General features: G+C 34.8%; 1 protein-coding gene and 1 long non-coding RNA gene across 2 annotated transcripts; one reads left to right on the forward strand and one right to left on the reverse strand.

Moving 5' to 3' along the window:
- Nucleotides 1–5,577: 5,577 nt before the first annotated feature.
- Nucleotides 5,578–10,494, reverse strand: LOC144555590 (neutral/alkaline invertase 1, mitochondrial-like). The gene is made up of 6 exons (XM_078303983.1): nt 9,779–10,494; nt 9,117–9,282; nt 7,596–7,807; nt 6,703–7,196; nt 6,350–6,398; nt 5,578–6,262 (listed from the first exon to the last, which is right to left on the reverse strand). Exons 1-6 carry the CDS (start codon nt 10,358–10,360, stop codon nt 5,936–5,938), a joined length of 1,830 nt encoding a protein of 609 aa, XP_078160109.1. The 5' UTR covers nt 10,361–10,494; the 3' UTR covers nt 5,578–5,935.
- A 131-nt stretch (nt 10,495–10,625) lies between these two features.
- On the forward strand, nt 10,626–12,141 carry LOC144555591 (uncharacterized). The gene is made up of 3 exons (XR_013512070.1): nt 10,626–11,120; nt 11,203–11,247; nt 11,745–12,141. It is a non-coding gene; the product is annotated as an uncharacterized LOC144555591 (long non-coding RNA).
- The last annotated feature ends 1,424 nt before the right edge of the window (nt 12,142–13,565 follow it).

Genomic DNA, 13,565 nt, shown 5'->3' on the forward strand with positions numbered 1-13,565 from the left:
AACGTTTAAATCTCTAATAAAACTCAAAATCCAGAGGGGAGCAGCTGCCCTCCCCTGAAACTACATGGGTCCGCTCTTGATTTTAAGATAGAATATATAGTAGATATTGTTGGAGAAAATAAAAGAACAGTATAAATTAAAATGCTCCTGAAATGTTTAGAAACTAACTGTTCAGCTTCCATCGTATTTTCTTGTTTTATAACTAGCTGTCAATTTACTAGTTTTATAATTAAGGTTGTGTTTAGATTGAGACCGGATAGTTAAGGGGAGAAGGATCGGTTGAACATCTAATTGACGGAGCTATTTGAGCTTTACGCAACGCACCAGTCATATGCCATTTAATATATATAAAGAATTGTTCCTTCCGAATTTCAAATTATAAAAACCTTCCATACAAAGAGCAGTCTTTGCCACTAGACCAATGTGATCCAAATAGGAAGGCAACTATTAATCAAGAACAATGTGATCCATTTCCTTTTCTTTCCACTTAATTCACGTCCTAAGTAGATAATAACATAAAATTTTATTTGCATTATTTGAAAGATGCTAAATTAATTTCTCTAGACAAAATAACAATATGACCTTATTAGTGATTACCATTTTCTAAGATGAGATTGTAAATATGACCTTATTAGTGATTACCATTTTGACAATTTTCCCTTTAGTATATTATACATGTATTTCACCCATCCGTTACTTTTGAAATATGGATGTGGGAATGAAATATTTCTGAAGCAATAATTATTCTGGCTTCATAATTTTTCCCGCCCAAATTATAGCTCATCAGCTTCAATTATATACACAATACACAGGCAAAATATTTATTGCATATCAGTACAATTTCTAAGAAATAACAAAGGATGTAGACTCGCACTCGCTGGTTCTCTTCTCCTCTTAGCCTTAGGGAGGCCACTAAGCCATGTCCTTTCTCGGTTCTTCTATGACGCTGGCCTGAGTGGTATATTGTGTGGTAATGAAGTTGAGAGCTTAATTGATATGGTTTTAAGCATAGTAACAATATACGCGATAAATTAGCGAATAATTCGCGTTTTATTCGTTTTTTTGATGTTTTTGAACTGAACTCCGAATAAAACGCAAAAAGATGTATAATACATTTTATTCGTGAATAAACGCCAATCACAAACTATTCGCGAAAAAAATGCGAATTTTTTTTTTTTTGGGGGGGGGGTTGGGTTTTTTTTTCCTTGTTGTACCGAATTATACCCAAATCACGAATTTTTAACCCCGTTGAACCAAACCTGAACTCTCTTCTCTTCTCTTCTTTCTCCTTTCTTCCTCCTAAGTCCTAACACTCGAACTGCGGACTTTCGTTTTTAGCTGGAAGAAGAAAAAAATGGTGGCTAAGAGTTGGAGGGAGTAGAAGGGTATAAATAAGCAAACCTTTAAAAGAACAAAAAAAAAAAAAACAACTCGGACCGAGTTGCTATTTCAGTTCGGACAAAAAAAACATTGGACATCTCGGTCCATAGATGTTACACTGAAGGCTACACTTTTTTTTTCTTCTTCTGAAAACTTGTGAAACCACCCCGGGCTAAATTACCAATTTGGTCCAGAAAAAAAAAGTTCAGACCGAAACGTCATTTCGTTTCTCATAAATTTGTAAAAAAAATAATTAATCATGTTGGTTTATAAAAAAAAAAAATCACAGAATTCCAACAAAAAAATTGATACATAGAATTAGAGTTTTTCTTGGCAATTTCTCTCTAAGGATTAAAAGATCTCACTAATGAAACTTCTATTCATATTAATTGCACAATATTCTGAATGTCTCCAACTACATTTATACTCCTTGCAATAGATAGGTATATTTATTTATTTCTCGTATGACGTTATACAAACAGTAGTACAATGACATAGTTTGTTTCATTTGGGCGGATATATTGCTGCACTTTAATGCTTCCCTGCTGCCTCCATATTGAAAACTTTTTGGATAAAAAAACATTAATTCATACCGGAGTAACCGGATACATTTATGAAAAGCTATCATGCTTGAAGGTTGAAGCACTCTGAGCAACAGCTGTTTTTTTTGGGTAGCTGAGTGTACACATACATCTATCCATTCAAGGGATGAAAATTGAAAAAGATGCTATTCTATCTCTGCATTTAATGGGGACAGGTATCAGGAATCACTATCTGTCCCCACACATTGGCAACATGTGGCACTCCCACGATTGGCGACTTGGTGTGTTACTTGGTTATTGCTGGTACCGGTGTTGAGTATTGACCAGTGTTTTAAAATGCGGCCGCATATGCAATTGTGGTCGGCAGTTGTGCTCAGAATGTCTATACGGTTTTGACCATGCGGTCCGAATATGCGATCATGCGGAATAAAAAAACGCATATGCGGATTAAAAATGCGGCCATGCGGTCCGAATATGCGGCCATGCAGTCCTTCCATGCGGTTTTGATAATTTGATTGTATTTTAATTAAAATTTATGTGAAAAAAGTCAAAAAACTATTGTTGGTTATGTCATTATGTGAAAATAAATTCAAATATATGAATATGAATATATATATATAGAGTCCGGCTAAATTGCTGCTGGCAGCAGTTCTGCCCAAGTGCTGCCGGGGCTATATTTATCCGTGTGATGTCCAAAAAACAAATCCAACCCGTTAGATGTTTAATCTATATTATAATCTACTTGGAGACCAAATTTTACATTTTTTGGAATTTTTTTACTATTTATTAAGCTGGTTTGAAAACCGCTGTTTTCAATGCTGCAGAAATTTACTGAAAACAGTGGTTTTCAAACCAGCTTAATAAATAGTAAAAAAATTCCAAAAAATCTAAAATTTGGTCTTCAAGTAGATTATAATATAGATTAAACATCTAACGGTTTGGATTTGTTGTTTGGACATCACACGGCTAAATATAGCTCCGGCAGCACTTGGGCATAACTGCTGCCAGCAGCAATTTAGCTGGATTTATATATGTATATATATACATGAATTTTTATTTTAAAATCTGCATATGCGTCCGCATACTGCATATATGTATACATGAATTTTTATTTTAAAATCTGCATATGCATCCGCATACTGCATATATGTAGTGGCCTTTCGCATACATGAACAAAACCGCATTTTAAAACACTGGTATTGACAGCTCCAAATATGTTGTGAAGAGCAGTCATGCAACATATATACATAATTTTCTTGCTGCCCCATCATATGGATCAATTGTATTTTCAATTAATATTTAGATGTTACTCTTTTCTACATAACCAATATAAAATGCATATATATATATATATATAGGCTGTGGCTAATTTGCTGCCGGCAGTGCTGCCACTGTTTTTTCTATTTTTTGATGTTCAAACGACAAATCTAAACCGTTAGATGTTTAATCTATATTATAATCTACTTGGATACCAAATTTTATATTTTTTGAAATTTTTTTACTATATATTAAGCTGGTTTGAAAACCGCTGATTTCAATGCTGCAGAAATTTACTGAAATCAGCGGTTTTCAAACCAGCTTAATATATAGTAAAAAAATTCCAAAAAATGTAAAATTTGGTCTCCAAGTAGATTATAATATAGATTAAACATCTAACGGTTTGGATTTGTTGTTTGGACATCACACGACTAAATATAGCCCCGGCAGCACCTCTGCCGAAATGCTGCCAGCAGCAATTTAGACAGACCCTATATATATATATATATATATATATATATATGAGATGGGCTATGGTGCATTGCAATGCATAGGTATCATTGTGCATTGGATCATAAATCACCGATTCAAAGTCCAAATGAGCGATCCAAACCGTTAATCTTGTTCTCCATATTAATATGTACTTGGAGACCAAATTTTACATTTTTTGGAATTTGTTTACTATTTATTAAGCCACTTTGAAAATCGCCAATCCGGTGGTCCAGAAATTTTTACTGTTTTTACTGTTTAATATGGAGAACAAGATGAACGCTTTGGATCGGTCATTTGGACTTTGAATCGGAGGGTGCCCATGCATTGCAATGCATCGTAGCCCCCCCTCTCTCTCTATATATAGAGAGAGAGAGATAGGCTACCATACTTTGCAAATTAAAGCGGATGTTTTAATTTCCACTCATATCTCTAGTTTCAAAGTTCAAATAGTCAATCCGAACTTCTCAACATGTTCTTCATATTGAAATATTCTTGGAGACCAAATTTTATATTTTTTGGAATTTTTTTTACTATTTTTTTAGAATTTTTGAGAATCAGTGTTTTTCTGAATTTTTTATCATTTCAATATGAAGAACATGTTGAGAAGTTCGGATTGACTATTTGAACTTTAAAACTAGAGATATGAACGGAAATTAAAACATCCGTTTTAATTTGCAGAGCATGGTAGTCTATCTCTCTCTATATATATTATAGAGGTTTAGTTTAAATTTAATTTTGTGCAAAGAAGTATTGAGTACAGCGTTCATCAGACCAAATTAACTACAATTAAGCCGTTAATTTGGGAATATTCTTATGTTGTAGAAAAATAAATCCAACTTTCTAATATTTTATCTGTAGCTTGGAATGATGAACAAATTTGACCCCTCAACTTATCCAATAATCCTAAAGGTTATTGTAGAAATATTTAATCCATATTGATGCAGATATCGTATGTCTCTGTCTTGAACTCAAGTCATTGTAGAAACTGGTAATCCTTATAGCAAAACTAAAAAATTGGACATTTTTTAAATGGTTGGTTTTCCACGTGATAATAATGTACTTCAATTAAAAGAAGAGTAGTTCTATTTAGCGTACCCCTATTTTTAATGGATACATCTTAATATTGTTTAAACAAAAAATTAATCTATACATGTGTTCTTGGAATTTGGACCATTTAAAAAGTCATTTAGCTTTCATTTAGACGAGACTAAGAGTATTTTAAAAGTCATTTAGCTTCTATTTATAGACATCGAATGACTATACCATTAAAAAATGAATGTATACTAAAACGACATTAAAGAAAAGGATGGCTTAATAATTTATTGATTAGTGCGTAAACTAAAAGAACAAATTAGACCAGTGATTGACAATCTATATACACTGTCTTTTTTTTTACAATGACAATCTATACACTGTCATTAGTTTACCGCTTTGTGCCAGTTGGGGTGCTATAGCAGAACCCCAAATGCACAAAACAGAGCTTTGCACTAAAGAGGCATAAATTCAGAGGGCTTTTGCAAAGTAGACCCACCTGCAACCTTAATTGCTTTTGGATTTAGCCTGTCATTGATTGCAGAATTCAGTTCTCAAAGCTAATCATAGAAGTGTTGAAAGGTAACTTTGTACCACTAATCAGAATATCAGATTATATCAGAAAATCATATTATACCTTTTTACTGTAGGTACCCGCATATTCTGGGACTACATTTAACTTGGACAGTTAAGAACATATTGTACTGAACAATTATTAATTCAATTTAATGGTTAGTGTAACAATCTATTTATACTGTAGAATTTGAAAAAAAAAGCATGCAAAAAGATACATATGGAAATATCCATCGAAGTTACTTATCCGAGTCATTGAACATAATCAAATAACAGAAACAACATAAAAAAAAAAATTGAATAAGACCAAAACACAAAACATTTTATTTTATGCCGCCACAAGAGGACATTACGACTGAACCTTTAGTATATTTTTAACTAAAATCCGTTATACAGCCATTTGATGCATAAAAATAGGCATAACCTTCATTAATGTATTATATATACATACTAATTAAACACCCAAGATAGCATAAATCCTCTCAATCCCATATATCATCGATTTGATGATAGTTCCATAAAAAAATTCAATCTACAGGGATGTCAATTAGCAACTGAAATATTCCCTACAAATAACAGAGGAAATTTCACTCGTGTTATATACAAGTATATGCTTCTTCGTCCTTTTACAAAATCAATACACCTAAAAGATGGTGTTATCAAACAAGGACCTGAGACCGGGCTGCCTTGCGCGAACATTTGGTGCGCGCACTCTTACTGACGCCACAAGCACAACCTTCTAGAAGCTCAAGGTCTTCTTCACAGATTAAAATGGAAGCCAATTCAGGGTTTTGTAAAAGCATTTTGGACACCAAAAATCCAGCAATCGTCCATGTCTGGTACAGATGAGACTGTTTACCAATGAAACGACCGGTACGGGTGTCGTAGTACTCTGGCCATTTGTCATTTGAGAGACGCTTTTCTGCCACTTCTAGGGCCCTATGTGCAAGGTCTTGCCTCCCCATTTTGATGCATGCTAGTGTGAACTGAAATTTGGAAACATTAATTGGGTAGGTTTTTTATAAAAGGATTGATAGATTTAAAGTTTTTTAAGAAAAGGATGTGAAAATTACCTGCCATAGTAAGGTGGGCCAAGCACCGCCATTATGGTATGACCAAGGGCTGCATTAATTAGCCTTAAATTAGACAAAATAAGCTAAAACAATCGAAGGTAATCATGAAATTATTAACTCTATTTTAAATAGACAAGTACGGAGTCTTGATTGAATTTTCAATTGCAACTTCATGACTGTTTAACCTTGACGTCAATTATTTCCAGACAAGTGAACATCACAAGAACATACAAGAACTAAACCAAACTTTGCATAATACGTAATCCTAGGTTTAAACCAAACTACTTGAACTCAGTACATCTAAATCGAACAGAAGTAAGACAAAAGAATTAATTATAATAATAAATACTCACGTATTTTTAGGGTCACTTCCAGTAATAATACGCCATTCATCATACTCCAGCGCGGGATAACAAATCTTGAGTGGCATATTTGCCACCAAGTCATCCCACTTTTCATCAATCAAATTCAATATCCCCTCAGCCTGACGGTCAGTTGCTAAAGACGACACAATAGCCCACAAGTTGCCGAGGGAAAAAAACCTAAAATCCATGTGTGCCGGCTGTAGGTTCCCAATCAAGTAGCCACCTTTCTCTGGAATCCAATCGACGAGCCAGGAAGGAATCTGGTCGGGGTAGATGTTGAACTTGTTGATGGCATCATGAGAATATTCCTCGGTTTTATAGCGATATATCTCATTGATTTTTCGCATGTCGATCCAATAGTACTGCCGTATGTGGAAGGAGAGTGCAGTCAGCCGGTTGCTTATGGCACGCACCTGGTTTTTCGAGCTGTCGTTGATTATTATCATTTCACGGGCACAGCGCAGTGCTGAGTAGAACAGAGCCTGATGAAAGATAAATTATTTTAATTTTGTTTGATACTTGCCTCATAAATCCCATTTTTAGGGTGGTAGATGCTGGCCTGCATAATGTTAGTATGTTCAAAATGTGCTGCATGTCTGCATGTAACTGATTTACTCGACATTACCTTTTTCCGTACAGCTTATTAATTAATAAAGAAAATAACATTTACCTTGAAAGATGAAAGATCCGAGGTATTACTAACAACTTCAATGACCAATATGATAATTTTTACGTAAAATTAACATTTCTGGTGGCTCCTTCGAGATTTTTACCTTTGGGTTTTTATTAATTCCTAAACAATCATGGTTTAATAATTGGCTATTTTCACAGGAAAAAGAACCATATTAATACAAGAAAAAGATAAGCAGCATCTGAATTACTTGGATTTCGAGAGGGTGGCCATGGATGCCCATTCGACGGTCAATCATGCACGAACCGTCAGTGACCAGGAGGGTAGGAAACATGTCAAATCCATCTGACAAGCACAGGTTTAGTATCAGTCTAATGCCAGTTTGTACATCAATCCTCTCTTGTAATGCATAATCTCCTGTTATCTTCCCATAAGCTCTTAGCAGAATAATCCACCAGAGTCCTGACAAAATCAACGATAGTGTTAATGCAGCTGTTACCTCTATGGTACAAAGCAAGTAGTAATATTCCATTTGCATTTACTATTTTCTCTAATAGAGATAAATTTGATGTATAACTGGAAATGAGATCTCCTTATTTCTACATGGGAGAGAATCTTCCTAATGATCATTACTATTATGAATGTTTATATAATTGAACAGTACCAGTATTATTGTTCACCAGTGTAGTACATCCTGACAAAGGGTATCTTTATAAATGAAAAATAGTTGGACCAGCTTTCTACTCGTCCTTTAAAAATTGTTATAATTGATGCCGTTGTCATCATTGCTGTTACTAGTTATTACAGCAACTTTAGCTGAATAGCATGTGGTCCATCACATCGAATGCCTAAAAGCAAAAGTACCATTAGTATGTTACCTAAATTATCCTAATTATTGATAATAAGCACAGCTCTACGACACCCTTAATTTGTGTCCTTTGCTTCATCCTATCTGCTTCTATAGCAAAAAAATTCGTCAAAATTCTCTGTGCAAAATATTTCCAAATTTCGTGTTGTATCCATTCCTTAAATACTTGATATCCAAATTTGATGTTCAATCTAAATGGAGGAGTAAAATATGCAAGTTTGTGCAAAGACAATATTTCTATTCTTGGTTGCATATTTACTAACTTCAATAGCCAACAAAAGATAGCAATGTGGAAAGGATCTGTTGTTAACAACTGCATAGCACGTCAACCCAGTGGGACGTAGGACTAGTAGACATGGTGTAGTTTCTTACTCTAGAAAGGATATCACTTAGAAAATGTATATAGAGTAAGCTGAAAAGTGCCTTTCCAAAGATAGGATAAATGATGCGTTGTTGCCATTATGGTTATTACCATCTAAGCTAACAAAGTTAATAGTAGTATGTTACATTAGATTTCCTCATTATAACTAATAACTAAATCTGTACACCTTCAATCGTTTCCATTATTGCTCATCCCATTTACCAGCTAACAACAATTGTCAGCAAAATCATCATTCAAAAAATATCCAAAATTGATGTTGGGCCCATTATACTTGATATCCAAATTTGATTCTAAATCTGGTATCAAATCATGATATTTGTAATTCTGTGTGAGTAAAAATAGTTTTTTCTACTAATTGGTCTCCTAACTTCAAAGACCGATACACTTGACATCTGTCAATCACTGGTTGTTAATGATCATAATAACTAGTTCTAAACAGGATCATTGATATTAATATTGGTATTGTTAATGCTAGTAAAGATATTTAGTTTGTTCACAAAGAACTATGCAAAATAACTTGCCAGAATCAACAGGCGCGACACGACCAATTGCAGATTCACCAAAATCGGGGTCAAGAACCTCTTCAAAGGCCTCACTGTTTCCATCCAACGGCACAGTTCTCACCTTGAAGCTGGCTGGCATCAGCCCCTGTCCTGGGCTGTAACAATCCACCGTCTTCTCCCAACTCTAGATCACCACACATTATGAAGTAAACCATTTAAGTTTTCAACAGATTAAATGGTACATTTTATCAGATGGTTGATATATTTGTTCCTATGTTCTAGAAACACAAGCAGTAAGGACCATGTGTTAGCCATCAGGTAGTGGAAGCATTACAGGTACTTCATGTTATGCCAATTAGGTATGATACCAGTATTGTATCAAGGGCATCAAACATGTGCTGGTTCAGCATTGATATGAACCTACTACTTCTAAATTCCTTCAAGGTTTGGACTTACAGGTTTTTTTTATGACATTTAGATATCAGAATTCAGAAATATCATATGACAGTCAAGTTCTGTCAAATGGGTGAAATATCATACCCTATCAGTCAGGAAGTTGCCATCATATACTGGCAAAAAATTAAGCCTTGGATGAAATATGTACCGAAGTTTCACAGCATTATTGGTTATGACAATCATACAATCAATTTCAATTTTCATCAGGATCTTGTTGTATATACCTGTAATTGCAAGGTATGAAGGAGAAAATTACGCACTATCTCCCCTTCCCCTTTGAGAAGAAAAGCAATGGCAGACGGCACAAAATCCCTAATAAAAACTTGATCATAATTTAACATCTGATTGCATAATCCAGGATCATTAGCAGCAAGAGTACCGACTGGGCTACCGCAGTAATTAACCACGGATTGATTAAGCAACCACCAGGCTTCCTTCTCCGCTCCAGACATCTCCATTTCGCTATCTTTCTCCTTGACCGGATTAGTCTCTGCATCCTTGCCCGAATTACTCTCATTGTTACACACAACACGGTCGATTTGAGGCTGGACGACGCCATGAACATACAGACGCTCGAAGGTGGATTTATCGGGAGTGGAGGGCACGGTGTCGCTCAGGGTGGAGAAGAGGTGCTTAGGGAAAATTACACATGTACCCCTTGTCAGTTGTGATGGATAGGACGGAGATAGAAGGCGAGAGGATGGAAGGGGCGGGGCGGAGGCAAAGGAAGAGAATAGGCGGAAGTCGGGGCATTTTGGGAATAACGCGGCTAACTGTGTGCACCGGCGGAGACGTGTAGCAATCATAGCGGGTTAGAAGGAAAATGTACGGATTGGAGAAGAAGAAATAGCTTGTGAGAAAAACAAAACTAATTAAACGGAAAGAGAAATAATAGAGAGCAGTCACACTGTATCAATTCGTTTTGAATGCTTCATGTAACGAGTTATTTTAAAATTGTATTCCAATTAACCCGTCTGGAACAAGAATCGCTACTCCAATTTGATATATAGATGCTATGCAGAAGTACAAGTATCCGGTGGAGCCGGAATTCGCATCCTCTGAGATATCTCATATGGTGCGTGACTTTTTGGAAAATCTCAACAGTCCAACTACGTTCTGCACAAATCTCTAAGCTCAAATAATACTTGCCCCTATGCTATCTCCGAATAGGAACCGGACACGTCGGTGAATCCATATCCTCCCAGGTACCGTATAAGGGAATCTTTTACAATTACTAAATCTCACCCATTCAAACTAGCCAACGGTTGGGATTAAATAAATTAAAATATCATGTGCCTCTCACGTGCAAAAACGAATCACTCTCTCCATTCTCCATCCCTTCTCTCGACTCCAAATTCGATCAGCGCATTTTCCTCCGACGCATCTCCACCCTCCCGTTCTCTTCAAGCAGCGCTTGTTCAAGCACCTCGTATCGCTCCTCTCCGCCTTCTCTATCTTTCTTGCTGCATATCGACTGAGCCGGATTGCTTGCTCCTCTCCGCCTTCGTTGTCAATAACTTGCTCCTCCACCTAAGCACTATGCTTCCTCGCACTCTTCTTCAATAGGTGTGTAACGTTTTTTTTAAAGAATTTGTGTCTAATTTCTCACGGCTTGTTACAATTGTAGTCATTTTTGCTTAATTTTCAGAAATTGTTAAGATCAAGCTATCAATTTTCAACCCGGAGGAATTAGGTATGTCATTTATCTTCTGTTTTTTAATTTAGTGAATTATTTTACTTCTTGTTTAGCTCACAATTTGCAATTTGATTGGTTCATGTCAATACAGTTTCTCACCGAAAGGAACTTTTGAGATGAAACTTTTTTGCCCAATCTAGCAATTAGGCCTCAATATTTTGTCTTGAAAGCATAGTAGCACTTCACTTATTAGCTTCATATAGATAAGCAATAAAGAAGAGATGTTTTTTCAAAGCTTAATTAGAAGAGATGTATATTCTTTTCATTGATTGCATAATTGTACAAACACTGCTAGATTAATATATTTATAAGTAATAATATTAACTCCAATGAAGATCTAATGTTTCTAATAACACTAGGGATTTTTCTTGACATGCATTTATATGGTTATGTTGCACTATTTTATGATATAGTGGACATCTATATTATCTATATCGTGTTATTCAATATATCATCTATATTATCTAATGTTGCGAATAAATTTCACTTTTCAGGTTAGTGGATGTGAGCTTTGTGATGACTGTCAACTTGAATCAGCCTTACATTTATTTTTTGAGTGTGCTTATGCAAGAGAAATTTGGGACTGCATAATCTGTTGGGTTACAACATATTGGTACAAGGGGATACGGTACAAGATGTTTGGAGAAGGTCCTTTGCCAAATTGAGACATTCCCCAAATTTGCGAGCTAAATTTGCTACATAGAGCTTATATAGGATGCTTGCACAGGGGTGAAAAAAAAAGATACATTTTTTATATTGTAATTAGAGGGATAACAATTTGAGGTTGTAAATTACTTCTTGATTCAATAAAATAAAATATTTGGCTTCTTTTGAAATATATCGTGTTTGTGAAATCTTTTGTACTTAAGTTACTATTTCTTGTTTCAATTCTCTCTTGACTGATAAGTTACTATAGTACAAACCATTTGTTCATCTAGGGGCATTGTTGTCCATTTTCTTAAAAAAATCATATATTTTTATCCTTTTGAATTTCTTTCTAAAATTTTCATATCATATAAAGAATATTTAGATGCTCATTTACTAATTTTTATGGAATATTTAAGGTAACAAATTTGAAGAAATTAGCAAAATAAATTAGATTTGGAAAATAAAAGGAAAAAGTCAACTATAAAGTTGACTGAAAGAAGTAGAATTTTAATTGAAATAAACCTCAAATGCTTATAGATGCATAAGCTTCTATTCCCATTAAGTAAAACAAATGCTTATAGATGCATAAGCTCCAATTTTGATTCTGTTTGAGACGAAACATGGTTCTCTGATGAAACCTCCTATGCATCTGCACTTGAACCCACCTTTATGAACAAACTAAATCAATAACTTATATTACATCATGACATATTTTTTAGAATAGTATAGATACACTTGTTAATTAATCAAGGACTCAAGGCATAAACTACAAGCATGTTTTAATTATTGTGGATACCAGTTTTTTTTACAGTATTTATTTGGGGTTTTTCTAAATGAAATAATACATGTATTTTGGTTCATATTACTTTACCGTCATATATCTTCATTATTAGAAAAATCTGAAGAAAAAAATTTAGAAAACTTGATACAGATACCAGCATTACTGATTGATATATAATGTACAAAACAAGTGTATGAACCAGTATAACTTTGAGTTTGATTAATAAAAGATCAAACCCCTAAATCAAGGACTCAAGGCATAAACTACAAAGCATGTTTTAATCAATTACCATTTGTGCATCAGCCCAAAAAATATTACTAATATCTTGTTAGTCATCTACTTGCTCTTCATGTTGGAAAGAAGGATAATTTGAAACTTGTCGACAAAAGTACGTCAGAATACCAACAGCTTCACCATGAATTAGAGCACGTTTTCGCTTATTTTGAAAATAATTATTCTGATCTAAGAGAGTATGACCGAGACTTCGAAGTCCACCAACTTGCTGACCCATGAGCGTGTAGGTTGCTTTTGGCCGAATTCCAGACGCATCGGCTAAATCAATATCACAAGCTGCAACTTCAGTTACCTACAAATTTAGTTGTCCAACTTTCATTTATAATTTATCAATTCAATATTCGCATATTTTTTACAGTAAGGTTTTAGGCAAAACTTACTTTGCGCAGGCAAGGCAATAGATAAGATGCTTGTGGCAGTTGAAGGATGTGATTATGCGCATCGATGAACTCTCTAACCTCATATTTGTTGGATTTTCTATTTAATTTCAGTACCAATCGAACCATACAACCAGTACGTGTCTCATGTCGAGGTTGCAGCGTTTGATCATCTCGCTTATCCTTTTTACGAAAGCCCTCATTCGAACATACAA

The sequence above is a fragment of the Carex rostrata genome, chromosome 6, assembly GCF_964058835.1.
Source record: "Carex rostrata chromosome 6, lpCarRost1.2, whole genome shotgun sequence".
Classification (NCBI taxonomy): Eukaryota; Viridiplantae; Streptophyta; class Magnoliopsida; order Poales; family Cyperaceae; genus Carex; species Carex rostrata.

What these genes read in the sequence shown, in the direction of transcription:
- LOC144555590 (XM_078303983.1), bottom strand. Translation starts at nt 10,360, where the DNA reads ATGATTGCTACACGTCTCCGCCGGTGCACACAGTTAGCCGCGTTATTC. An exon ending in GCCACCCTCTCGAAATCCAA is followed by an intron (nt 7,197 to 7,595) that starts GTAATTCAGATG and finishes ATCTTTCATCAG; the next exon opens with GCTCTGTTCTACTCAGCACT. An exon ending in GGCCCACCTTACTATGGCAG is followed by an intron (nt 6,263 to 6,349) that starts GTAATTTTCACA and finishes TCCAAATTTCAG; the next exon opens with TTCACACTAGCATGCATCAA.